This window comes from Sus scrofa, chromosome 2, assembly GCF_054392235.1.
Source record: "Sus scrofa isolate SSC_HxYL_T2T_F1_AM1 chromosome 2, Sscrofa_HxYL_maternal_Yorkshire_Landrace_v2.0, whole genome shotgun sequence".
NCBI classification, from domain to species: domain Eukaryota; kingdom Metazoa; phylum Chordata; class Mammalia; order Artiodactyla; family Suidae; genus Sus; species Sus scrofa.
The window spans coordinates 428,189-452,688 of record NC_139384.1 but is presented as its reverse complement, the minus strand read 5'-3'; the positions used below and the strand labels follow the sequence as shown (position 1 = coordinate 452,688).

The 24,500-nt window shown below is 63.1% G+C and overlaps 1 protein-coding gene across 3 annotated transcripts; it reads left to right on the top strand.

Annotated features, from left to right (window-relative positions):
- Window positions 1–76: 76 nt before the first annotated feature.
- On the top strand, window positions 77–23,779 carry DEAF1 (DEAF1 transcription factor). Of its 3 annotated transcripts, none has more exons than XM_021082564.2 (12): window positions 77–1,035; window positions 3,098–3,195; window positions 3,447–3,576; window positions 4,147–4,293; window positions 4,671–4,810; window positions 5,914–5,979; window positions 9,061–9,187; window positions 10,208–10,336; window positions 10,720–10,848; window positions 11,976–12,223; window positions 18,406–18,492; window positions 23,359–23,779. In XM_021082564.2, exons 1-12 carry the CDS (start codon window positions 747–749, stop codon window positions 23,461–23,463), a joined length of 1,695 nt encoding a protein of 564 aa, XP_020938223.1. In that variant the 5' UTR covers window positions 77–746; the 3' UTR covers window positions 23,464–23,779. The 3 variants fall into 3 exon arrangements, with proteins under 3 accessions (XP_020938223.1, XP_003122437.2, XP_084866525.1); XM_003122389.5 differs by having other exon boundaries at window positions 716–1,035; window positions 18,403–18,492; XM_085010399.1 differs by lacking the exon at window positions 11,976–12,223 and having other exon boundaries at window positions 716–1,035; window positions 18,403–18,492.
- Window positions 23,780–24,500: the final 721 nt, after the last annotated feature.

Genomic DNA, 24,500 nt, shown 5'->3' with positions numbered 1-24,500 from the left:
CCGCTCGCCCCGCCCGCCGAATCCGCCGCGATCCCGGCAGCCTCTTGGCTCCGGACGCGAACGGGGTCCCTTCGGCCATTTTCGATTCTGCTCCCGAAGGGGTTCGACGGCGCCGCGCTTCGGGAGTTGATTCCGAACCGGGGCCGAGGCCCGATTAGCGCGTCCGACAGCGCTCGGGCACTTTCGGACAGGAGGAGGCGGAGAGCCGAGGCTCGTGAGGATCCCGGCTCGGGAGAGTTCGGCTTCGCTCGGCTCCTCCTCGGGCGCGCTCGGCTCCAGCGGGAGGTGGGGGCGGGCGGAGCCTGCGGCGCGAGGTTCTCTTGCCCGGGTCGCGCTGCGTCGGAGGCCGGCGAGAGTCGGCTTCTCCGTCCGTGACCCCCCTTGGTTGGGGACCGCGGCCGTCGCGGCCTCCTGGGCCCTGAGGAGGGCCAGCGCCGGCCGCTCGGAAACCCTCGTGCGGCCTCGGACCAATTCGGACCGACTCGGCCCCGCACTTCGGGTCACCTCGGCCCCCCTCGGTTCCAGACCCTTGGTCTCGGCTCGGCTCGACTGGGCAGCTTCGTGCCGGATCGGCTCCTATTCGGGCAGCCCCGGCTTGGCTCGGCGGTCGGCTTCGGGCGGCCTCGGCGCGGCTCGGCTCGGCTCGGCCCGGCTCGGACGGCGTCCTCGGCAGGAGCGCTTCGGGCCCCGTCCCGGCCTTCGGGCGGCCCCGGCCGGCGCCTTCGGGCGGGCTCGGCGGAGTCCGGATGGAGGACTCGGACTCGGCCGCCAAGCAGCTGGGCCTGGCCGAGGCGGCGGCGGTGGCGGCCGCGGCCGCTGTGGCGGCGGCGGCCGCGGCCGCGGCGGGAGGCGAGGCGGAGGAGCCGGTGCTCAGCAGAGACGAGGACTCCGAGGAGGACGGGGACTCGGAGGCGGAGCGCGAGACGCGGCGGGTGACGGCCGTGGCGGTGATGGCCGCCGAACCCGGGCACATGGACATGGGCGCCGAGGCCCTGCCCGGCCCGGACGAGGCCGCCGCGGCCGCCGCGTTCGCAGGCAAGTGCCGCCGGCCCGCGGTTCCCTCGCACCTGTCTGCACCTGCCTCGCACCTGCCTCGCGCACCTGCCCCCCACACACCTGCACGACCGACGCGCGCCTGCCCTGCAAACTACTCCCCAACGCATACCTGCCCTGCACACGGCTGGCTGACCAGCCCACCCATCCTTCCCCAGCATTTACCCCGTGCCCTGTCGTCCCTGTGCCTACACAACCGCCTGTAAGCAGCCTGGCCCTCCTCTGCAGCATACCTGCTCCCTGAACTCCTTTCCCTCCTTTCAGCACTCTAGGCTCCTTCCAGAACCTTCTCAGCACCTGCCTCTCGCCATCCTTGTTCTCTTCTCTGTCCTTGGGGCTGTGACATGGGGGTCAGACATAGGCCTTGTCCTGGAGCAGCCTGAGGGTGGGCACAGCTAGTCACCCAGAATCCTAGGGAGCAAGACAGTGGTCACTCAGCTGGAAGGGCCAGCAGCCTTTGGGGGCAGTGACCCTGAAGGTCAGCCCGGAGCTCCTCGGACTGCCCTCCTGTCGGCCCCTGTCTGCCCCCCATTTCCTTGAGCGAACTCCCTCCCCTGGGGACCACGGAGGCTGCCAGCCCTCATTTTTGTTCTTGCCACACACAACGTCCTCATTCTCGAGGTTCATGGGCCACGCCCCAGAGCTCCCTTCAGAGGTTGTGCCTCCCTGAGCCAGCATGGGAAGAAGGTGTTCCCCGCCCACGCGGAGGCTCCTGAGGAGCCTCACAGCCGGATGCCGAGACCCTGGGAGCTCCTATAAGGCGCTTTGTCCCTAAGGAGGCTCGGGTTTCAGAACTGGACAGCGACCTCCCCACCTGGTTGCCCCGCTCTTGCTGTGGCCCTGGAGGTGCCTGGTGTGGGCCAATGGCCTGGGCCTGTGTCCCAGTCCCTCACCCCAGGGCCTCTGGTCTGCATGTGGACCCTCCAAGAGACGGAGGGGCGGGGGGGGGGCTTTGCAGCTCTTTAGAGACTGGGATTTAATAAGTTGAGATTTTTGGACTGAGAGGGTTTTCCTCAGGTTTCTCCTCTTTGCACCTATTCTTCTGAATGCAGAAAGAAAGTGATGCTGTTCAACCCAACGTCAGAGAAACGTATTGACATTTTGTGATTTTTTTCTGCAAAGTATCACAGTTGTGTTTTTCACGTGTTAAAGCCTTAAATCTTGTTTGTCACGAGTGACCGAGGTCCAGCAGTTTCCAGGTTTTTAGTAACATGTTGCTGGGCCGAGGCCGCCTCCTCTGGGCTGCTTGCGAGGCCTTTAGACGTGAGCGTGTGTTCAGACAGACCCTCAGCACTGGCTCTCTGGGACACAGAGGAGCGGACAAGGGCGGGGAGCAGGTGTTTTCTGTGCAGTTCAGGAGCCCCGGCCGATGGAATGTGCGGGACTGTCCGTCAATTTGAGCACCTTCCCTGTGCCAGACATTTGGGACCGTCCTGCCAGCCTAGGGGACGGAGGAGCATTGAGGAGGGGCTCTTAGGGCCCAGCGCTGGGCTTGGCAGGCGTGGGCAGCGTGCATGAGGGAGGGTGCTGCTCCCAGGAACAGGGAGGCCTGGGTGGTGGGGACGGGAGGCAGGTGCAGCACACCTGTGTGCAGACGCACCTGTGTGCACTTGCAGTTGGGAGGGGGCTGGGGAGGGCGGGACAGGCAGGTCTGACGTGCTTTTCAGGAGGAAGAGGTCGGCGGCGGGGGGTGGCCCCTGGCCCCTGGCCTGTCCCATGGGGACCTGAGGGAGTTGGCCTGGGAGGGTCCCCAGTGGAGGGAGGAGACACTGTAGGGTATGAGGGGCCTTTGCGGGGTACGTCTTTTCCCAGAAGGGACTGAGGCCAGGGGCCGCGTGGCAGAGCCCGTGGCTGGCTGGGCAGGGGTGCCGTGTGGGTCTTCCTGCAGAAAAGCCTCCGCTGGGGGCGAGGTGGCCTCTCTTTGCCCCGGAAAACCCAGGTCGTTTAGACCGTGGTCTGAAAACCTTGGCTGAGCATTTCGTGTACAGTGGGAGGCCAACTGCCGGGACCGCCGTGGGCGCTGAGTCAGGCTCCTGTGTTGCAGAGGTGACCACTGTGACAGTGGCCAACGTGGGTGCGTCCGCAGACAACGTCTTCACCACGTCGGTGGCGAATGCTGCCTCACTCTCGGGACACGTGCTGGTGAGCGCCCCTCGGGGCCCGAGCCTGCCGGTGCTGGCCTCCCGGGGAGGGAGGGGCAGACGCTCCTCTTCAGCCCCTGTCGCTCGCCTGCTCGCCTGGGCCTCGTCCGCCTGCGAGCAGAGCGCAGTCCTCCCCAGGGCGGGGGGGGGGGGGGGGGGGGCGGGGTGGCCGGGACACGCATGCTCTTAAGGGTCGCAGCGGGCGTGTGCCTGCGGCTGGCGCGAGAGGCTTCCACCGTGTCCCTCCTCCAGTCTGGTAGGACAGCCCTTCAGATCGGGGACAGCCTGAACACCGAGAAGGCCACGCTGATCGTCGTGCACACGGACGGCAGCATCGTGGAGACGGCAGGGCTGAAGGCGCCCTCTGCCCCTCTCACCCCAGGTACCGCCCCCCTGCCCCCGGCGTCTGGGGCAGAACAGCCCACAGTTGGTGGGGTGTGTTCTGGGATGGTCTTTCTTATTTCTTGGTGAACTTCAGGTATCCAGTGTTACTCAGCCGACGTCGAAACAGTAGCATTCCCCAGGCAAAGAAAGAGGTGCTGAGAGTTGAGAGCCCAGCTGCTGAGCTGGGGCGGAGCACCTGCTGAGAGAGCCATGCTCACTGTACTGCATTTTCCTGTTATTTTATCTTGTTACGTTTTATTTATTTATTTGCTTATTTTTATTTACTTTTTTTTAGGGTCACACCTGCGGCGCATGGAAGCTCCCAGGCTAGGGGTCCAATCGGAGCTGTAGCCGCCGGCCTACACCACGGCCACGGCAGTGCCAGATCCAAGCTGCATCTGTAACCTACACCACAGCTCACGGCAATGCCGGCTCCTGAAGCCACTGAGCGAGGCCAGGGATCGAACCCACATCCTCACGGGTACTAGCTGAGTTTGTTTCCACCGAGCCACGATGGGAACTCCTACTTTCCTGTTATTTCCTTTTCAAAACGCTTTCTCTGCTCAAGGCCCCCAGTCCCCTCCAACTCCTCTGGCTCCTGGCCAAGAGAAGGGTGGCACCAAGTACAACTGGGACCCGTCGGTGTATGACAGCGAGCTGCCCGTGCGCTGCCGAAACATCAGTGGCACCTTGTACAAGAGCAGGCTCGGCTCAGGTGGGCGCCTTCCCTGGGAACCCCTGGAGGAGGCGGCTGCACGGCCCAGCGCGCCGAGAAAAGGGGCCCTTGCGACACGCTGACCGTGGGGGAGGGGCAGGCTGGGCCCCGACCCGTAGCTCCCGGCTCGGCCTGGTGACCTGTGGGGCCGGGGTGCTGAGGTCCGCCTGGGTCACGGCCGAGCTTGTCGTGGCCTCAGGCCGTGGGCGGGTAGAAGCCCCGCCTGCTCCTGGGGCTGTGCCACTGGGGCCCCAAGAGGGCAGCCAAGACCACGAAGGCCGGTGGGCGCTCCCAGGTCTGTGGAGCATCTGAGGAGCCGGGGGGCAGGGGGCCTCGGCTGCGTGAGCTGGGACTCCAGCGGGGGCTCCGTCCTGCAGGAGGCCGGGGCCGCTGCATCAAGCAGGGTGAGAACTGGTACAGCCCCACGGAGTTTGAGGCCATGGCCGGGAGGGCCAGCAGCAAAGACTGGAAGAGAAGCATCCGCTACGCAGGGCGGCCGCTGCAGTGCCTCATCCAGGTACCCCGCCCGCCCTGTGATGCGCGGCTGGCTGCTTAACCTCTCTGTTCCTGATGTTCCGGTGGGACGCCAGGGTGTTTGCCCCCCGGGGGCGGGTGTGAGGAGTGGATGAAGCAACACGGTAGCCTCTGCTTGGGTGGGTGCGACTCCCGTTTATCTGTTTATTAACAGGAAATTTAATGGGAGTTTAAAACATGTACACCTGGAAGAGACCCGGAGACACTGAGTCCCTCTGCCCGCGACTGCGTTTTTGTTTGTTTTTTTTTTTTTTTGTCTTTTGTTGTTGTTGTTGTTGCTATTTCTTGGACCGCTCCCGCGGCATATGGAGGTTCCCAGGCTAGGGGTTGAATCGGAGCTGTAGCCACCGGCCTACGCCAGAGCCACAGCAACGCAGGATCCGAGCCGCGTCTGCAACCTACACCACAGCTCACGGCAACGCCGGATCGTTAACCCACTGAGCAAGGGCAGGGACCGAACCCACAACCTCATGGTTCCTAGTCGGATTCGTTAACCACTGCGCCACGACGGGAACTCCACGACTGCGTTTTTATTTACTTATTTATTTATGTCTTGTTTGCTTTTTAGGGTCGCACCTGCACCATATGGAGGTTCCCAGGCCAGGGGTCGAATCGGAGCTGTAGCCGCCGGCCTGCACCACAGCCCAGCAATGCGGGATCTGAGTCCTGTCTGTGACCTACTCCACAGCTCACGGCAGTGCCTGATGCTTAAGCCACAGAGCGAGGCCAGGGATGGAACCTGCGTCCTCATGGGTCATAGTCGGGCTCATCACCACTGAGCCGCGACAGGAACTCCATCTGCCCGTGACTTCTTAAAAGATACCCAACTTCCCTCTGCCTGAGCTCGCGCATGAGAGCAGAGGGCTCCTCGTTCCTGCTTCCCGCGCTGCTCTCTGTGTGTGGACTGTGGAGCCCTGCTCACACTCCTGGGCAGTGAGGGGCAGAGCCTACCAGTGGTGGCACATGTACAAGAGAAAAGGTTCTGGAAATGACAGGATTTTGTACTTGGTGAATCGGGGGAAACTGGTTGACATCTCCTGTCACTGACTCACACTTTGACCTATTTTGGTACTTTTTAAACTTCAGGATGGGATCCTGAACCCTCACGCTGCCTCCTGCACCTGTGCCGCCTGCTGTGATGACATGACCTTGGTGAGTGAGGGCTCGGGGAGCAGATGGTCGGCCGGTGGGCCCAAGCCTCGCCCCCCGGGGCTCCCGGGCCTGCGTGCTGCACCCCAGCTCCTCTGCGGGCTTAGCTTCTCCCTCGGATCCTGATTTTCAAGTGTTCTGTGGAGCCGTGTCCCAGGTGGGCCCCGGGGCTGCTCAGAGAACACCAAGGGGGCGCAAAGGCTGAGGAGGCCCAGATCGCCGTCTTAACCCAAAGCAGACACACTTGTGTTTTAAAATGGTGACAGCAGATGCCACCAGGGAACCGTTGTTCTGCGTTTCTCAACATCGTGTCACAAAAGGAGCTGCACTGGACTGACCTGTGGAGAGAGCTTTTAACACCTTTTGAAATATTTCCTTCTCGTGAATTCTTAACTATTTAAGAAGTGAATACTTTCGGAGTTCTCTTGAGGCAGGTTAAGGATCTGGTGTTGTCACTGCAGGGGCTACTGCTGTGGTGTGAGTTCGATCCCTGGCCTGGGACCTTCCCTGCACTGCGGGAGCGGCCAAAAACTGTGTTTGTGATTAATTTTGACGTGCACTTGCTGTGTCGCTTTCAGAGCGTGACACCGACTTGCGAATGACCTGCTCGTTCTCTTTGTCTCCCTTGTCGTTTGTAAGTGTCTTAAGAGTAACCAAAAGCTGCTTCATGAGATGTCATGGCGCGGTTTTGGTTGTTCTTCTGCGTGATCACTAGAAGATGCGGAGGAGAACTTAGGCGCGTGCCGGCGTGGGAAAACGGAGCGGTCCAGGCTGTTGCGGCCCTGTGCAGACCACGCACGTGGTTCTGGTAGAGCCACCAGCAGGGTATTTGCACGAGGACAAAATACTTTTGTTTTGTGTTTGCACTCCTGGCACGCGCAAGTTCCCAGGCCAGGGATCCCCGTGCCGTAGTGACAGCGCTGCCGGGGTGAAATACTTTTCCAGTTTGCTGGGGGCAGCTGAGGTGCAGTTCTCTGAGGTCCGGCAGGGACGAGGGCAGGGTCGGAGGGCAGGGACGAGGGCAGGGAGGGAGGCCTGCTCCACTGGGAAGCTCACGTACACGCCAGGGGCAGGACTCCTCAGGTGTCAACCCAGAAACACGTGGGGAGCGTGAGCCCCCGAGAGAAACCAGGGGAGAAGAGGCCTCGGACCCGAGGCCTCGCTGCAGTGAAGATGTGGGTTCTCCGGAGTGGCCTGTAGAGTCAGCGCCGTTCCCTCCAGGTCCCGGCAGGGTGTGGCAGGAACCGACAAGACTGGTTCTGAAGGTCACGTCCCAAGGCCAACGCGCTTTGAGGAAGAAGCCCACAGCGGGTAGGAGTGCAGCCCGGGACCTCATGCCGCGCTCGGGACCTGCACGTGTCGGTGGAGGGAGACCCGGCCTGTGAGGAGCAGAGCCCCTGCCCCACGGCCGCGCTCCAGCCTCCCTTCAGAGCGTCCCTTTACGCACAAGCGAGTTCACACTGGATCGTAGAGCCCGTTGGTCCAAAGCACAGAAGGAGCGTTTTCAGAAGAAAACACGGGAAAGCCTTGGGGCCCTGGGCTTGGGAACCTCGGATGTCTTAGACGGGAAACCAAAGGCACGATCCATGGGACGCAAACGCGCACCTCAGACCCCATCGGGTGTGAACTCGGCCTCCGCTTCAGGAACGACGGTGTGAGAGCTCCGAGGGCCCGCTCCCCGGAGAAAAAGCCGGCCCGGAAACAGGATGAAGGCCACCCCTGAGAGACTCGGGAGGCCGTCCCGGGGGCGCACGGCAGAAAGACACATTTATCCGGGAAAACCCGAGCCTGCCCTTCGAGCCGGGCCCTGTTCCTGCCTGCTTCCCGCCAGCTCGGCCCCAGGCCCCCCGAGCACAGGCCGGAAAGCCACCCTCCAGGAGGCCGGCCGAGAGGACCAGCACCGCTCCAGGGCTGATGGCCATGCGTGTGTTCCTGGTCCTGTCAGGGTGGCTCGTGGGGAGGAGGCTGGCAGGAGAGCAGCCATGCCCGCTGTGGGGAGCTGCCTCAGAGCTTCTCCTAAAAGCCACCCGGTAAGGGGCCTGCTGTGCCTGGTCAGCCAGGAGCAGTTTGAGCCCAGAGCAGCTTGAGAGGGTGGAGCGTTCGACTGGGAAGGAGAGGGGCCCGACAGCTGGCCTGGCAGCTTGACCACCGAGGCCGGAAGGCTGAGCGCCTGGGGCCGCCCTGGTGCCAGGAGTCCCGTAGGCGGGGTCATCTGAGCAGCCCCTGCACTAAGACGTCCCCTAAAATGCTCAGTTCCCATGGAAACTGGGAGACGGGAAGGTCACAGGAGGTGGGAACAGGCAGCAGACACTGCCCGTTGTGGGGCAGCAGAGGCTTCCACGTCCCATGTCCAGGGCACTGGAGGAAGGCGACCGAGGTCCCAGGGCCTTGGTCTGCAGCCAGTGCAGCACTGCCCAGCCCCGCGGCCCGCATGGCACAGCCCCAGGTCCGTCTGCTTGGCTCCTGGTGGGGCTTCTGGCCCCACGGGAGGGGGGGGGGTTGGGGGGGGTGCTGCGCTGTCTCCTCCTGGGGGGACCGACCCCTCCCTACCAGGGCCCCACCCTCACTTCACCTGTCACCGCTGGACTCCGAATACAGCCGCGGTGCTGGCCAGGGGCCCCAGGGGACACAGTTCAGCCCAGAGCAGAAGGGTGACAGCGGCATCTCATCAGGTGGAGAACTTGGGTGAAAAGAGGTGGCAGGGACGGACCGGGAGGCTCAGTGACTGGCAGTGGCACTGGCAGTGCGGGCTCACGGGCAGCGGGAGGGAGCTCCCCTCGAGCCGGAGCTCCCCTGACTTTCACGGTCCCCGCCCCGCGGCTCCTCCCGCGCGTGGGGCCGCGGGGCCGCCCTGCTCCCTGGTCCCCCCCTTTCTCCCTTGCTCCCATTTGCTCTGAAGTCCTAAAAATCTAGTGCGGGTGATGCACGTCCTTGTTTCGAAGGCCTGCTGTTCGGATGTTCTTTCTGAAAGTGGCTTTTCTGTCTTCTGGCGTTTGGGGCCGAAGGGAGGGAGGAGCTGGCGCCGCCCCGCCCGGCCGCGTCCCCGTGCCCTGCGCGCACCAGCTCACTTTGCTCTCCCCCCAGAGCGGACCTGTCAGGCTCTTCGTCCCCTACAAGCGGCGCAAGAAGGAGAGCGAGCTGCCCGCCACGCCGGTCAAGAAGGATGTCGCCAAGAGCATCACTCTGCTTCCGGCCGCCGCCGCCACCACCTGTGAGTGCCGGGGACGCTGCCCTCGTTAGGGGACCGCCCAGGGCCTGGGGTCTGGGTTTAAAGCAGGCGCTGCGGGGCCGCCGGCGTGATGCTCAGTGTGGCCCTGCCGGCGCCTCCCCGCCTGTTGGGGGCCAAGCTCAGCGCCCGGTGCAGCTCCTGGGTCCTGCCCACCCTCAGCACGACTTGGCGCTGCCGCCGCCCACCCGCCTGCCCGCTGGGGAGTCTGGGGCGCAGGTCAGGCAGCCGCCCTGGCACGGAGACCTCACGAGCTCCCTGTGCGCACAGCCGGTGCAGGTCTGGGAATGGGAATGAGAGGAACTGAGGACACGTCTGCTTGTTTTTATTTCATTAATTTTTTGCTTTTTAGGGCTGCACCTGTGGCACATGGAAATTCCTGGGCTAGGGTTCGAACCGGAGCTAGAGCTGCCAGCCTGCACCACAGCCACAGCAAGTTGGTATCTGAGCTGCGACCACCGCCTACACACACCACAGCTCATGGCAACATGGGATCCTCTTTAACCCACTCAGGCGAGGCCAGGGATCAAACCCGCAGCCTCGTAGATGCTAGTTGGGCTTGTTACCACTGAGCCACAATGGGAACTTCTGGAAACTTCTGCTTTTCAAACCACAAAAAGGGGGGAAAAGTTGGGAGAGCGGAGGGGCAGCAGCAGGGGAAGGTGTCTCTGAGTTAATCTGGTTGTTAGCGACTCTAGGCTGGAACTTTCTGCTCATGGAGCTGCCTCTCCGAGCGCCAGGCGGGTCGGCAGGAGGAGGTGGAGCCCCCAAAATGCTGGGGACACGGCTGCTTTTTACCTTCAGTTTTGATGGAAACCTGTTTCTTGATCCAAACCAGAGAGTCCCTCTCACGTCATGCTGAATTTTACGTGTTGCTTTCTGCCGAGACCCTGGACTCTCGTGCCTGCGCCTCAGGCAGGGTCGGGCGGTTGGGCGTGCGCTGTGTCCTCGCTCCGGCCCTGGCCCCTGCGTTTCCCTAATGTGAACTCGCTTCTGCTTTTCCAGTCACCGTGACCCCCTCAGGACAGATCACTACCTCGGGGGCGCTGACCTTTGACCGGGCGTCCACCGTGGAGGCCACCGCCGTCATCTCAGAGAGTCCAGCCCCGGGCGATGTCTTTGCAGGAGCCACAGGTGGGCTGTCTCGGTGCCTGGCGGGCAATGCGGCCGCAGGGTCCCCCCTGCAGCGCACCCCCAGTGCAGCTGGCCTGGAGCAGTGTGGACCCAGCAGGTCTGACTGTGGCTGGGGGTGGGGGCGCGGGGGACAGTCGGAGCCGCAGCGCTGAGGATGCCCAGAGAGCGCGTGGAAACCCCGCGTGTGCCCCGACTGCTCTAGCAGCCGCGTCCCGAGAGTGAGAGGGAGCCGTCGAAGTTAACGTTCGTGCCGTTTATTCCCTAGTGCAGCCTAAGGTCTCCTTTCAGCAGCCCAGCGTGTGTCTCTGGGGTGCGGCGTGATCACCACTGAGGTTATGCAGCTGCCCCGGGTCACAGGCTGTCTGTCCCTCTTCTCCTGACAGTGCAGGAAGCTGGTGTGCAGCCACCCTGCAGGGTGGGCCACCCGGAGCCTCACTACCCCGGGTATCAGGACAGCTGTCAGATCGCACCGTTTCCAGAGGCTGCGTTGCCAACATCTCACCCCAAAATAGGTCAGTGGAGGGACTCCGTGTGCGTGTGCCCCTGCCCTCAGGATCGCGTCTGGCGAAGGGCTTTCTGGGCGGAGTGGGCTGTGCTGGGCCCCTGCCCGTGTCTGTAAACCAGGTTTGTTGGACGCTGGCTGCTTGTTCCTCTGCAGCAAGAGGCTGCTTCTGCTGCAACCACAGGCTGCCCGCGTGGTGACCTGGGACCCGCAGAGCCTGACTGGACGCCGGCTCCTGGGAGGGTCCTCCGGCCGGCGGGCACTCATGTCGGGTGCAGGCACGTGTGCGAGGCTGTCCCGGGACACCGGTGGGGGGTGTGCACGCACACGCGTGGTCCAGCTCGCCCACGTGTGTCCCCACCCGAGGTTCCCTTCCCAGTGTCGTGACTTTCTTCTCCAGCTGAGAGGAGCCTGCCTCCCGCTGTCCCCACTCAGTCCCGCCTCCAGCCCCACGACCACAGACGTCCTGCAGGGTTTCTGCGTGAACAGAAGCGAAACCCGGAGATTTTAGTTCTTTCGTCCTGTTTCGCTTTTTTTTTTTTTTGCCCCGCTTGCGGCATGTGAAAGTTCCTGGGCGAGGAACCAAACCTGAGCCAATGCAATGATAATACTGGCTCCTTAACCCACTGAGCCACCAGGGAACTCCTGTCCGCTTTACTTTTTTTTTTTTTTTTTAACGGCCATGGCACGTGGAAGTTCCCAGGCCAGGGATTGAATCCCTGTGGCCTACACTGCAACTGCGGCCACGCCGGGTGCTTCAACCCACCGTGCCGGGCCGGGGATCAAACTCGCCTCTTTGCAGCAACCCAGCGACTGCAGTTAGAGCGTTAACCCACTGCACCCCTGTGTGAACTCCCCGTCTGGTTTAGTTTTGATGTGATTTAACTTGGAGCTCCCCTCTCTCTCTCACTGCCCCCCACTGGTTCTGTGTGAGCTCCGGGGTCACCCTGCCTGTGGCCTGGCCTGTCGCCCGTGGCCATCCAGCTGCCAGCCTTGGCAGGAGCGGGAAGGTGGAGCTGTGGGTGGAGGATGGCTCCACGCCCGGGGCGTCCTCGGGGCTCACGAGCCCTCCACACCCTCGTTCGGGGACAGTGGGAGCCGAGGGCCTTGCCTGACTCTGCTCTCCACACCCGCCAGTGCTGACCTCCCTGCCGGCTCTGGCCGTGCCGCCCTCCACGCCCCCCAAAGCCGTCTCTCCGAACGTGGTCGGCGGGCTGGAGGTGTCGGAGCAGCGGAGCTGGCTGTACCTGGAGGAGACGGTCAACTCCTTGCTGCACACGGCGCAGCAGCTGAAGACGCTGTTTGAACAAGCCAAGCAGGCCAGCTCCTACCGAGACGCCGCCGTGGCCCAGGCCAGAGCTCAGGCGGACGCCGAGCGGAAGGAGGTACCGTGCGCACAGCGGAACCCCGGGGCCGGGGCCGGGCTCCAGCGCCACTGCCGGCCGAGCGCCTGCAGTGCCTGCAGGGCACCCGCCGTCCCGGGAAGGGGGACCGGGAGACGCGGCCCAAAGGGAGAGTCTGGGCGGGGGCGGCTGCCGTCCCGCAGGTGTTCTGTCTTCTCCAGCGAGGTTGGCTTGTTTCAGAGGGAGAAGCCCTCGCTGCCCCGGCCCCTGGGTGCCACTCGCGCTGCCAGGCTGTCGTCCTCCCTCCGGCAGGTGCCTCGGTGGGTTGGAGGTGCGTCCTTGGAGCGGCTGTCAGGGCGGCCCCGTCCAGGAGCCTAGCTCTGTGCCTCCCTGGCCCCCGAGGCGTGGACCTGGGTGTTTCCCGTCCCCGAGGTGCCCCAGGTTCAGGAAGGTGGCGACCGGGAAGAGGGCGCCCTGTGGCCTGATTGCCCCGCCTCAGCCCGGGTCTGTGGTGGGCGCCGCCTCTGGCCACGCAGAGCTCCAGCTCCCCGGTGCCGGGCGCAGTGGCCCCTGGCGAGGCAGGAGCCCTTGCTGCTTCCCCAGGCTCACCCCACAGGGCTGCTCCGTCCTCGGTGCTGAGCCCGGGTCATCTTGGGTCTGTTTCTGTTCTTCCCTCCCGACTGTGGGCGCCCTGTTCTCCCCTTCACACCTGCTCACCTCTGATGCTCGTTGGACATTTGGTTTTTTTCACGGCAGAAGCTCTGGGTCCTGCTGGGCTGTCCCTGCCCTGAAAAGTGCTGGACCCGGTTCTCAGCAGCCGCGGAGGAGGGCGGGGCGGCCTTGGGTCCCTGAGTCCGACACAGCTGCAGGCCTGCGTCTGGGCAGCCGGGCTTTCCTCGGTGTCCCAGGAAAGGCCAGCGGTGGGTGCCCCTGACGGGCTGGGCTGCGGCCTCCTGCTCGGCGGATGCTCCTGTTGGCCCAGCCGCAGGTGCTGGCTGCCTGGGTGCCACATGGCCGGGACGGGGCAGGGGTCTGTGGCCGTCGTGTGCCGGCCGGGCCCTCTCCCTTGGTTTGCAGCCGTCCAGCAGCTCTAGCCTTAGCCCTCGGTCCGGGTGAGCGTAGCCTCTGCCCACAGCCTCTCGCTGGAGCTGCAGCTGCGCACACCCCGAGGGCCGGGGAGCCTGGTGGGAAGGCCACCTCGCCTGCCTCAGCCTTCCTCCCCGGGTCGAATCCCTCCCCCGCCGTTCCTGCCTCACCTGCCGAGGCTCTTCTGCTTTAGTTGCTTTCAAGCCTGCGAATCGTGGCTTTCGGTTCTGAGGCGACTGTCTGAGGGAGGGTCGGCCCTGCAGGCTGCCCTGTGGCTCCAGAGCAGCAGCTGCTCTCGCTGCCTCTTTGTGGTTGGAGGCGGGCACGGGGAGCAGAAGTGGCCTTGCACTGCGAGACCCCTTCGAAAGGAGTTTGGATGTCTGCATCTTTTGCCTTCGTAAGTGTTTTACCGGTCCTGTTTTTATTTTATCTTCCTTTATTTTGGCCGCACGAGAGGCATGGGGAACTTGCCAGGCCAGGGGTCAGACCCGTGCCACAGCAGTGACGACACCAGATCCTTAACCTGCTGCACCACCAGGGAACTCTACCGGTCCTGTTTTTAAAATACTTCGTCTTATCTGGCCTTTGCAGTTGTAACTACCGTCTCGGTCGTGTCCGTGAATTCACGGTCTTACGCGTTTCTGATCACGGACTCTAGAGAGACCTCTCGCACGCGCTCTGAGAGGGGATTGCCTGTCCTGTAAGACTCGCTTCGCAGTGAGCCCGGGCCAGCGCTGGCTCGCGCGCTCGGACAGCCGTCAGCACGTCTAATCCAGGGCACTTCCTCTCCCGAGAGGCTCCGGGCCCAGAGCCGCCACCGCCACCCCCAGCCCCAGCCTGCTTTCCGCTTCCGCGGCTTTGCCTGTTCTGGACGATTCTTGGCAGTGGAATCCCACAGCCGTGGTCTCCGGCGTCTGGGCTCATTCACTGAGCAGGAGGCTTGAGGGCGCACCCCCACGGTGGCACGTGTCAGAGTGTCGTCCTTTTTGTGACTGAGTAACGCGGACTGCAGCACATTCGGGTTTTGTTCAGCATTTGGTGGACCCTCGGGGGTCGTTTGCTGCTGTTTGGCTGCTGTGAACCACGCTCTGCACAGCCTGTGGTGTAGACATGTGTGTGTTCCTGGGAGCAGGGCGCTGGGCACTCGGTGGCTCCTGTTCCTGGGTGGCGGTGGCACCCCGCGTCCCCTGTCCCCCGACGTGTGTGGCGTTGAGGCTGCTGCGGGGCCTCACCAGCACCTGTCGTCCTCCCCGGGCAGGAGCCTCTGCCCCTGGAGGGTTGGCGCTGGGAGGCCGCTGGTCCCCGGACACCCGGGCAGGGCCGGGCATAGCTGCGGGGACCAGCGGAGGAGGGTGGAAGCCGTGTGGCTTCCAGTTTTACGTGTCCCTTCGCCCGGGGGTCTTTCTCTCCCAGAATGAAATTGTAAGTAAGTCAGGCGCGCGTCTTGATCTCTGAAAATTCTCAGATGGCGGAGGGGGTGGAAGGGAGTGTACATCCAGACCTCGCCGAGGCCCTGTTCGCCTTGTCCGGACGCACCTGCGCTCAGGCAGGGGTTTACTCTCACGGGAGCAGCTCGCAGCGCGTCGGGCCCATCGGTGCCTAAAAGGTCCGGGAGCCCCTGGCCGAGGGGAGGCCTCACCCCGCGAGGCCGGCCCCAACATCTCATCTGTCGTAGCTCGTGTTTCTAAGAAAGGCCACCTGGAGCCCTGTGGCCTTGTGGTCTGGCCTGGCGGCCGAGCACGAAGCCTGAGCCCCAGTTCCGTGTCCCGGTGGCTCCGTGTCCCGGCGGCTCTGCGTCCCGGCGGCTCTGCATCCCGGCGGCGTTGGAGCTTGCCCGCGCTCCGGAGCTCAGGGCTGCGCTGTGTTCTTGCTGCTTTGACTGTGAGCTGAACACGTGCCTGGAGGAGGCGGGCGGGCCCCAGGCGCCTGGTGGCAGCACTGGGTCTCAAGGCCCCTCCGGGCGACCTGGGGAGGTCATCCCCCGCCCGCTGGGCACTCACCCTCTAACGGGGCGAGGCCTCTGATCTCGGGACCGGTCAGGCCACAGCGCCTGGACCCCGGGTTCTTGGGAACTGGCCTCGAGCTGGGGCCATGACTTGTTGGGAAGTCTCCACCGGCTCTTCCGGGGGCTGCAGGGGCTTGGGGGGCTTGCGTGGTGTGCGAGTGGGGACCCACACCGTGTCCGGAAGCCCAGTGACAGCAGCGAGAAGCGGCCTGGGGGCCGGGCCGGAGCCTGGGGCGAGGGTGCCCATCCATGGAGAGCTTGCTGGGCGCGGTGGTCGCCAGGGTGAGGGCGCGTCCCGCCCAGAGTGATCGTCCCGTCGGAAGGGCACCCCCGAGGACCGTCCGGAAGAGCCCTTTTGGACCCATGGGGGACGTTGTCCCCGGAGCTGGGGGTCAGAGGGCACGGCAGACGGTGGTGAGGCCGTCGGGGAGGAGCCGGGCTGGAACCTTCGTCCGAGCCCCGTGGACCAGCGCTGCTGCCTGGACGTGGAGTTTCTTTCCCGAAGCCCCCTTTCGTGCAGCCGCAACGAGTACGGTGCACTCCTCAGGTGCGAGCCGGGGTCACGAGCCTGCTAACCGTGGGCCGTTTGCACCGTGCATGTCGTGAGCTCGGGAGGGAGCAAACAGGCCCGAGGGCCAGAGCCCTGCCGTCAGGGGAGGCAGCAGGCGGGAGCTGGCCTCCGGGCTGCGGGCATGGGTGTACTCGGGTCCCTGCTCCTCCAGATGGGGCCCTGTCTCAGCTCCGCCTTGGGTCCCCACTGTCCTCCTGACCCCTTTCCGGAGGGCAGCGGGGCTCGGGGGGTACAGCAGGGGGGCCCGGGCCACACCACAGACGCCTCCTCTCAGCAACGCAGGCGGCCTGGGAGCTGCGGCGAGGCCCCTGGCTTCTCGTTGGACCCGGGCTGGGCACGTCCATTGGGGGTGGTCCGAGGCCCCCAGGAAGAGCCTTTTCCCTGTCATCACTCTGCATGGGCGCACGGGGCCTCCTGGGCAGGAAGGGTTCTGGAACCCTCTGCGTGGGGTTTGGCTTCTGCACGCTGGTTGGCGCGTTGGTCGTCAGGACGGGCTCGCGTAGGTTTGATCCTTCGGGGGGTGACCTGCCCTTGTTTGGCTCACACTGTGCGTCTTCGGCGGCGGGAGCTCCCCGTAGGCGCCCGTGTCCCTCTGCCCACCCGCTCCCTGGCACCTCCCTCCTTTCTGCTGCCAGGAGACACTCCAGACCCATCCTGGGGACTCCCCGCCCCAGCCCCGGCCGTTCCTCTGGGGGGGCCTGGCTCCTTTACCAGACCGTGGTCTGGGAGCCCACATCTGGGCGCTCGGCTCTCCTGGCCTCTGGCCTCTCGGGAGACAGCCCGGGACATGGGGGTCCCCCCCAGTGTTAACGGATGCGCCCCCGAGCACTCCTGGGTGTGTCTACCTCCATCTGTACCTTACTGACCGGGGTTCCTGCTCACGTGTGGTTGAATGCCTTGCTCCGGCTTGTTTTGAGTTAAGGAACAAGTCTCCAAAAAAAAAAAAAAAATAAAGAGTTCCCATTGTGGCGCAGTGGAAACGAATCCAACTAGGAACCATGAGGTGCTCCGTGGGTTAAGGATCCCGCGCGGCTGTGGCTGAGGTGGAGGCCGGCGGCTACAGCTCCAATGGGACCCCCCTAGCCTGGGAACCTCCATATGCTGCGGGAGCAGCCCTAGAAAGACAAAAAGACAGAAAAAGAAAGAACGAAAGAAGTCTCCCGAGGGGTGCACGTGTTGGGAAGGCCAAGGCAGTGCAGTGTTTGCCACACAGGAGCGGCCCCGAGGTGCTTGCGCGGCGCAGGCTTCTGCCCGGTTGGGAGCTGCTTATTGAGTGCTTGTGGAATTCCAGGAGCCGCACACGCACGGAGGGTCCGGGAGAACATGCGTCCTCGGGCTCTTGGGGGACAGGCAGCGACACGGGGGACCTCCCTGAGTATGGGGCTGCTTCCCTGAGGACTTCCAAGCTATGTGGCAGGACCGGGGCTCCACCTGAAGCCTCGCCCGCAGCCCCGCCTCTGCTCCCGCCCACGATGCTGGGAGACCTGGGAAACCTCTGCTCTCCCTGGGGGAATCTCTCTGTGCAGTTGCAGGCTTGGTTTTTCTCCTTGAAGTATTTTGTCACATGAAGTCGAGGCAGGAGTCAAGCTAAACGGTCCCTCAGGCTCCACCGGAGACGCACGTGTCCTGCAGTGAGCGCCAGCAGGCGGAGGGGGTTACGGGTGGCAGGTGTGGGTCTGCGAAGTGCGACGAAAAAAGCCGGTGTTCAGAACAGAAACCAAGAAGCAGCTTTTGCTGCCTTGCACGCACACACAGCAAGAGCCGAGCCAGGAGTCGGCAGCGTTGCAGACAGGCGTGTCTGGTCACGCCCGGAGCCCTGACCCCGCACCACGCTGGGGCCTGGCCTGCGGCGGCGGGGCCCCTGGGCCTGCGACCATGGTCACAGCAGCCCACCTTTGTTAATGGTGCCACCGAGGTCACCGCGGGTGGGGAGACCGGCCGTGAGCCGTCCTCGGCTGCTGAAAGGGTGCACTGCAGGGGCTGGGCAGATGGCGGGGGCAGGCGGGGGGCTCACAGGCTGTAGTTGGGCGTCCAGCCGTGTGCCTCCAGGGCTCGGACGCCAACTCGCAGGAAACGCCACGACTGCAGTGGACCTTCCTGAGTCTGCTTTCTGGGCCTGCTTAGTGGAGGTGGAGTTCCTGGAAACTGGAGGAGGTGTGCACGTCCGGGGCGTCCGAAACGGTGTCTGTCTTTTCAGGGCTGAACCCGCGGCACATGGACGTTCCCAGGCTAGGGGTCAAATCGGAGCTGCAGCTGCCGGCCACAGCCACAGCAAGGCGGGATCTGAGCCGCGTCTGCGACCTACACCGCTGCTCACGGCAACACCAGATCCTTGACCCACTGAGCGAGGCCAGGGATCAGCCCCGCAACCTCATGGTTCCTAGCTGGGTTCGTTAACCGTGGAACCACAGCGGGAACTCCCAAAACCGTTTTCCGTCCTGAGCGCCAGCCCGGCCAGACAAGGGGCGGGTCTGCAGGGGACAGGCCAGCAGAGCCTGCCCTCCACGGCCCAGCGGCTGAGTGGCGCCCCCGCGACTGATGCCCTGCCCTCTCTTGCAGCAGTCCTGTGTCAACTGCGGCCGGGAGGCCCTGAGCGAGTGCACCGGCTGCCACAAGGTCAACTACTGCTCCACCTTCTGCCAGCGGAAGGTAGGCTCGCGCCCGCGCCCGCCTGGCCGTGGGGCTGCTTGGCCCTAAGTCCCCAGACGTCTCAGCCCCAGACCTCTGGGCCCAGATCCTGAAGGTCAGCAGGTTGCTCCCCTGCGTCGTTCTTTCCGTCGTGTGGCCTCTGCGTCTAAGGACAGTAAAGGGAGCATTCTCTGGAGCAGTGACCACTGGGTCAGGTCTCCGTGGCTTTCCCCACCCTGGTCAGAGGGAAGGGCCGGCAGTGAGGGGGTCCCAGGGCTGATTTTTCTCCCATTGAAACTTTCCACACACAAAGGAGGTGACCTGTCAGGTGGGTGGATGGTAACGAAGCTGCCTCTGTGTTGGAGCCACGTTTGCTAACACGGCTGGGGGCTGCCGCCCAGGGGCCTGTCCCTTGGCCGGGACGTGGGCAGGGAGGACCCCATGCCCAGGGTGTGTGGGTCGAGGCGCCGTGCTGCTCTGCGTCTGGGGTCCTGAGCGGCTCAGCACAGCGCGGAACGTGCGTCCACGTCTCACGGGACCTGCCTGCTGGCCGCGGAGGACGGGCAAGGGCCGAGGTCTTGCGCCTGGGCAGAGCCCTACCCCCGGGGCCTGGAGACCCTGGAGAGAGACTGCAGGTCTGCTTCTGCCTGGAGCTTCTGGCTGGGCTCAGCGCTGAGGAGGGGGCGCCCACAGTGGCCACTGCGTTCAGGGCCACTGCCAGGGGCGGCGGCCGGGGGACGGGCTCGCCCCGGCTCCTGACCCAAGAGAAGGCTCTTCCCCGACTCTGCACCATCGCAGGAAGAGTCCGGGTTCAGCTCTTTTTTCTTTCTGTTGTTTTTCTTTTGCTTTTTAGGGCCCCACCTGCAGCACATGGAGGTTCCCAGGCCAGGGGTTGAATCGGAGCTGCAGCTGCCAGCCTCCACCACAGCCACGGCCACGCCAGATCCTTAACCCACTGAGCGAGGCCAAAGATCAAACCCTAATGCTCAGGGAGACTGTGATGGGTTCTTAACTTGCTGAGCCACACTGGGAACTCCCTTTTTAGTTTTAATTTCCGACTAATTTCTTGATGGAATCGTTTTAGCCAGGTCACACTCGTCTGCATGCCAGCTGCAGTCTGGGGATCTGTCTGGTGAACTGGCCCGTTGAATTGCAGCTCCAACCGTGCGGACGAGAGTTCCGTTTGCTCCCTGGCTTGTGTGAGGTTTCTCCTCCGTTGATGTGCTGCCCTGATAAAAGCATAAGCTTTGTTTTATTTACAAAAACCGATGTGCGGTGAACTTGGAAAACCATAATTGAGGTTCCCAGGCTAGGGGTCGAGTCAGAGCTGCAGCCGCCGGCCCACCCCACAGCCGCAGCAGCATCAGATCCAGGCCGCATCCGCGACCCACATCAAGCTCAGGGCCACGCCAGATCTTAACCCACTGAGCGAGGCCAGGGACTGAACTTGCGTCCTCGCGGAGGCTAGTTGGGTTTGTTAACCACTGAGCCACGACAGGGACTCCCCCCAGTTTCTTATAATGAGCGTAATGTGAGCAGTGACCTCACGGCCTGCCCCCCGCACGGCCCCCGAGCTCTCCGGGAGGAAGTAGTGGCGCCCGCCTTGGTACCAGTCAGCCGAGGACCATGGATTGTTTTGGCTTCTGACTTGCAGGCTTTATTTTCTTTCCAGATGCCACACGAGGGGGCGCGCGCGTGTGTGTGTGTGTGCGCGCGTGTGCGTGTGTGTGCGCGCGCGTGTGTGTGTTACACCGTCATCAACGGGAATTTACATGCCATACAATCCACTCATTTTAAGGGTACATGTCCGTGATCTTTAGCAAGTTTGCAGTCGTGCACACATCACACTCGTTCAGCTTTACAACCGTCCGTCTCCCCAGAAAGACGCCCCAGGCCCAGGCCCAGCCCCGGTCAGCCACACGTCCGCTTTCGCCGGGTGGACCCTCGCCTTTTCCAGAGGTCTCTTGTCCAAGGGGTCGTGGGACGTGGCCGCCCCCGTCTGGCTTTTGATCAGCATGTGTTCGGGGTTCGTCCCCGCGGGTCCCGTGTCCGTGGCGGGCTGGCCTCTTCTGGTTCCGCCTCCAGCTGACGGACACGGAGTGGTTCTGCTGTGCGACTGAGCTGAGCGTCTGAGCCGGTTCTGGGCTGGACCTGGGCCTCCCGTCTTGGCCACGTCCTCACATGCGTGTGCTGAGCCGAGTGGTGAATTTACGGGGAACTTTATTGAGAAAGGCCCCAACTTTCCCAGAGCGCCTGCACGTCCCCTGCCGCAGAGCTTGTCCTTCTGCTCACGCCCTCCGCGGCGTCCAGGGCGTCGCCCTGCTGACCGGTGACACTGAGTCTGTGAGCTCAGCAGGCGGCTTCTGGAGGCAGACGTCTGCTCAGATCTTTCGCCCGTTTTTAACTAGGATTGTTTCTGTCCTTGTTGAGAGTGAGATTTCTGTGTATGTTCTGGATACAAGTCCTTTGAAAGACACGTGATATGCCAGTATTTTCTCCCAGTCTGCAACTACTCCGTTTCTTTCTTTCTTTCTTTTTTTTTTTTTTTTTTTTGCATTTTAGGGCCACACCCACAACTTATGGCCTATGGAGGTTCCCAGGCCAGGGGTCGAATCGGAGCTGCAGCTGCTGGCCTGCCCCACAGCCGCAGCAACACCAGGTCCGAGCCGCATCTACCACCTACACCACTGCTCGCGGCAACGCGGGATCCTTAACCCACGGAGCGAGGCCAGGGATCAATCCTACGTCCTCATGGATACTAGTTGGATTTTTAACTCTCTGAGCCACAACGGGACCTCCTTGGATTTACTTTTCTGTGTGCCGAGAAACTGTGGACCTGATCCCAGCACTGGTGAAATACTGTAGATTTACGTAGTCTATTTCCAGGTTATCTTAAAATTAACAATTTATTCTTTTGAGTCTACAAATAACAAATACCGGAAAGGGTGTGGAGAAAAAAGAGCCCTCCTACTCTGCTGGTGGGCATGTAAATTGGTGCAGCCACAGTGGAGAACAGTATGGAGGTTCCTTTTAAAACTGAAAGTAGGAGTTCCCATCGTGGCTCAGCAGAAACAAATGTGGCTGAAATGTGCTGGGGCTGTGGTGCAGGCCGGTGGCTGCAGCTCTGATTTGACCCCTCGCCTGGGAGCCTCCATATGCCACAGGTGCAGCCCTAAAAAGACAACGAAGACAAAAAAAAAAAAAAAACACCCTAAAAATAGAGCTACCATGTGATCCAGCAATCCCACGGCTGGGCGTATATGTGGACAAAACTATAATTCAAGAAAGATACCTGCACCCCAATGTCCATTGCAGCATATTCACAATAGCCAAGACACGGAAACACCCCAAATGTCCATGGACACAGGAATGGATAAAAACATGGTACCTACATGCAATGGAATACTACTGAGCCGTTAAAAAAGCGAAACAGATGCCGTTTGTGGCAACATGGAGGGACCCAGAGGTTGTCAAGCAGGATGCAGTCAGTGCAAGATAAATACCCTGTGAGATCACTGTCGTGTGAAATCTTACAAAAGTGATACAGATGAACTCACTCACTCACAGACACAGACTCGCAGACGTAGAAAACACGCGCTCACCAGAGGGGAGAGGGAGGGCTACGTTAGGAGCGGGGGTTGGCCGGTGTAACGTGTTGCATGAGGAATCCACAGACAGCAAGGTCCCGCCTGCGCCCAGCACAGAGGGCTCCGTTCAGCATCCCGTAAGGAACACAGCAGGAGGATACGCCTATCGCCGGCTCTCTCTGCTGTCCCCCCGGAACTGATGCAGCGCCACCCGCCAGCCGTGCTTCAGTGAAAGGCAACAGCTTCTTCCTTTGACGTGAGGCAGACCTCGTTCGATTGCCCTCCCGGGTGCTGCATTTCTGCAGTGAAGGCGCCAGCCGCGCGGTCGGGCGCTGGTCAGCACTTCCAGGATAGGGCGTGTCCACCCCGATCGACCACCGCGTAGGGGAGACGTACCTCTCGGGGCCCCGGAAACCTAAAATCCTGGGTGCCTCGCTTTCTTGCTGTGTGCACCTTATTCTGGAACCAAACCTAGGGTCTCCGAGGTATGCCTGTAACAATTTCAAAATTCAGTTTTTATTACAAAAATAAGGCACCCTTACTGCAGAAAATTTAGAAAACAGGACAGCAGGAAGATGAGCAGCTGGAATTCTGCCATCCAGGAAATCACCGCTGGTGTTTCTCTCCTTCCGTGTGTGTGTGTGTGTGTGTGTGTGTGAGAGAGAGAGAGAGAGAGAGGTTTGTTCACGTCCTGTCCTTTTTTTGCCAAGCCCAAACCCTCACCTCGCCATGAGTCTAGGGGTACGAGTCTCACCACCAGCATCAGGCCTGCGGAGCCCTGGTCCAGGCCAAACTCGGCTCCTTGTCCCACCTGCCTGACACGGGGCCTGGGCTCTGGGATGAGCGGAACAGGTGGCTGAAGTCCTGGCGGCAGGCAGTGGAGCCCAGGAGGCCCCCAGGCCCGGCCCCCTGGCCGAGCCCTCAGACGCTCCCCCTGCCTCCGTTCCAGTGGCCTTGGTGGCCGAGCGCATCACTGGGCCGTGGGGCGTGGACATCCTCCTGCCCTGCCTGGGGCCAGCAGCCCCGCTGTGCACGCAGGGCTGGCTCCGGCTCGGTGTCTTCACTTCGCTCGGGCGATTGCAACGGCGGCGGGATCAGACACCCCTGTCTCTGCAGCTGTGATCACGCGTGTTGGGACCCCCGAGAGGCGACGGCCGCATCGCAGCGTGGACGCGCGTCGGGGCGCGTGGCCTGTGGGGCTGGAGCGGCCCACGGCGTGGGGGCTGGGGGGTCCGAGCCTCACTCCCGGCCGGGGCCTTCTCGCTCCAAGCCGTTAACGGGGGCCTGTCCTTCCTTTCAGGACTGGAAGGACCACCAGCACATGTGTGGTCAGTCAGCAGCCGTGACCGTCCAGGGGGACGAAGTCCATGTCGCTGAGGGTGTGATTGAGAAGGTCACGGTGTGAGGGCCCCGCAGCGCCGCCAGCCTGGTGCGGGAGGCCCCTGGTGGACAGGGGACGCCGAGGACAAGCGGAGGAGACTTGCTGGCCAAGTTACTAGCGGGCGGATCTCGAGCGACCGCGCCCTGAGAAGGGGCGCCGGCCTTGGTGGCGGCGGCGGCCCCGCCAGGCCCTCGGCGGCCGCTCACGGTGCTTTTTTTTAACCCTCGGATCGTGAGCGTCTGCCCTTCCCCGCGGCTGTGTCGTGTTCTGTAACACGCGTGTACATATGTGTGTCCGCCAATAAAGCTGACGCCTCTGCCCCAGTGGAAGGGCCACTCCAGCCCCGACTTCCCGGACGCCCAGGCTGGGGCCTGGCTCGGTTTCATGCTGTTGGGAAGTGGGGCGCGAGCGGGCCCTGCCCTCTGTCCCGTCCAGTGTCTGGGGGGACGCGGCGTCTGGACCTGCTGCCTCCGTGGCCGGCGTGGAGTGGAACCTGAAACAAGCTCCAGCACCCCCCCCCCCCGCCCTTCAGCGCAGGGCACACCCGAGGCCCCTGGGGCCCCTCCCTCCCTGCCTGCCCTGCTGGCCTGGGCTGGGCCCCCTCCCCGCCCCTCCTCACCCCCTGCCCGGCCTGGGTTCCCACGAAGCCCCGGGCCTGCGGAGGCCACCCTTTGTGCCGAGCAGGCGTGGGCGCCCCACGGGCGGCCAGCACAGCTGCCTCCAGGCTGCTTCGCAGACGTTGACCCTGACAATGGTGTCGCCATGTGCACACTGCCACCGGCCCTGCACGTCAGAGCGCCTACTTCAGAAAGTTCTTCTGAGTCCGTCGCACAGACTCGCCTTTTGGGACTTGGGCTCTGGGGTGAGCCGAGTGGGTGGCTGAAGTCTTGACGGCCGGGGGCGCAGAGCCCAGGAGGCTCCCAGTCCTGGCTCCCAGGTGGGGGCGGGGGCGGGCCCTGCCCCCCAGAAGCTCCCTCTGCTTCCCATCCAGGGGCCTTGGTGGACTAAGCGGGTGACTGGGGTCTTATTCTATTTCCTGTAACAAGCGCGCGTGAAGCCAC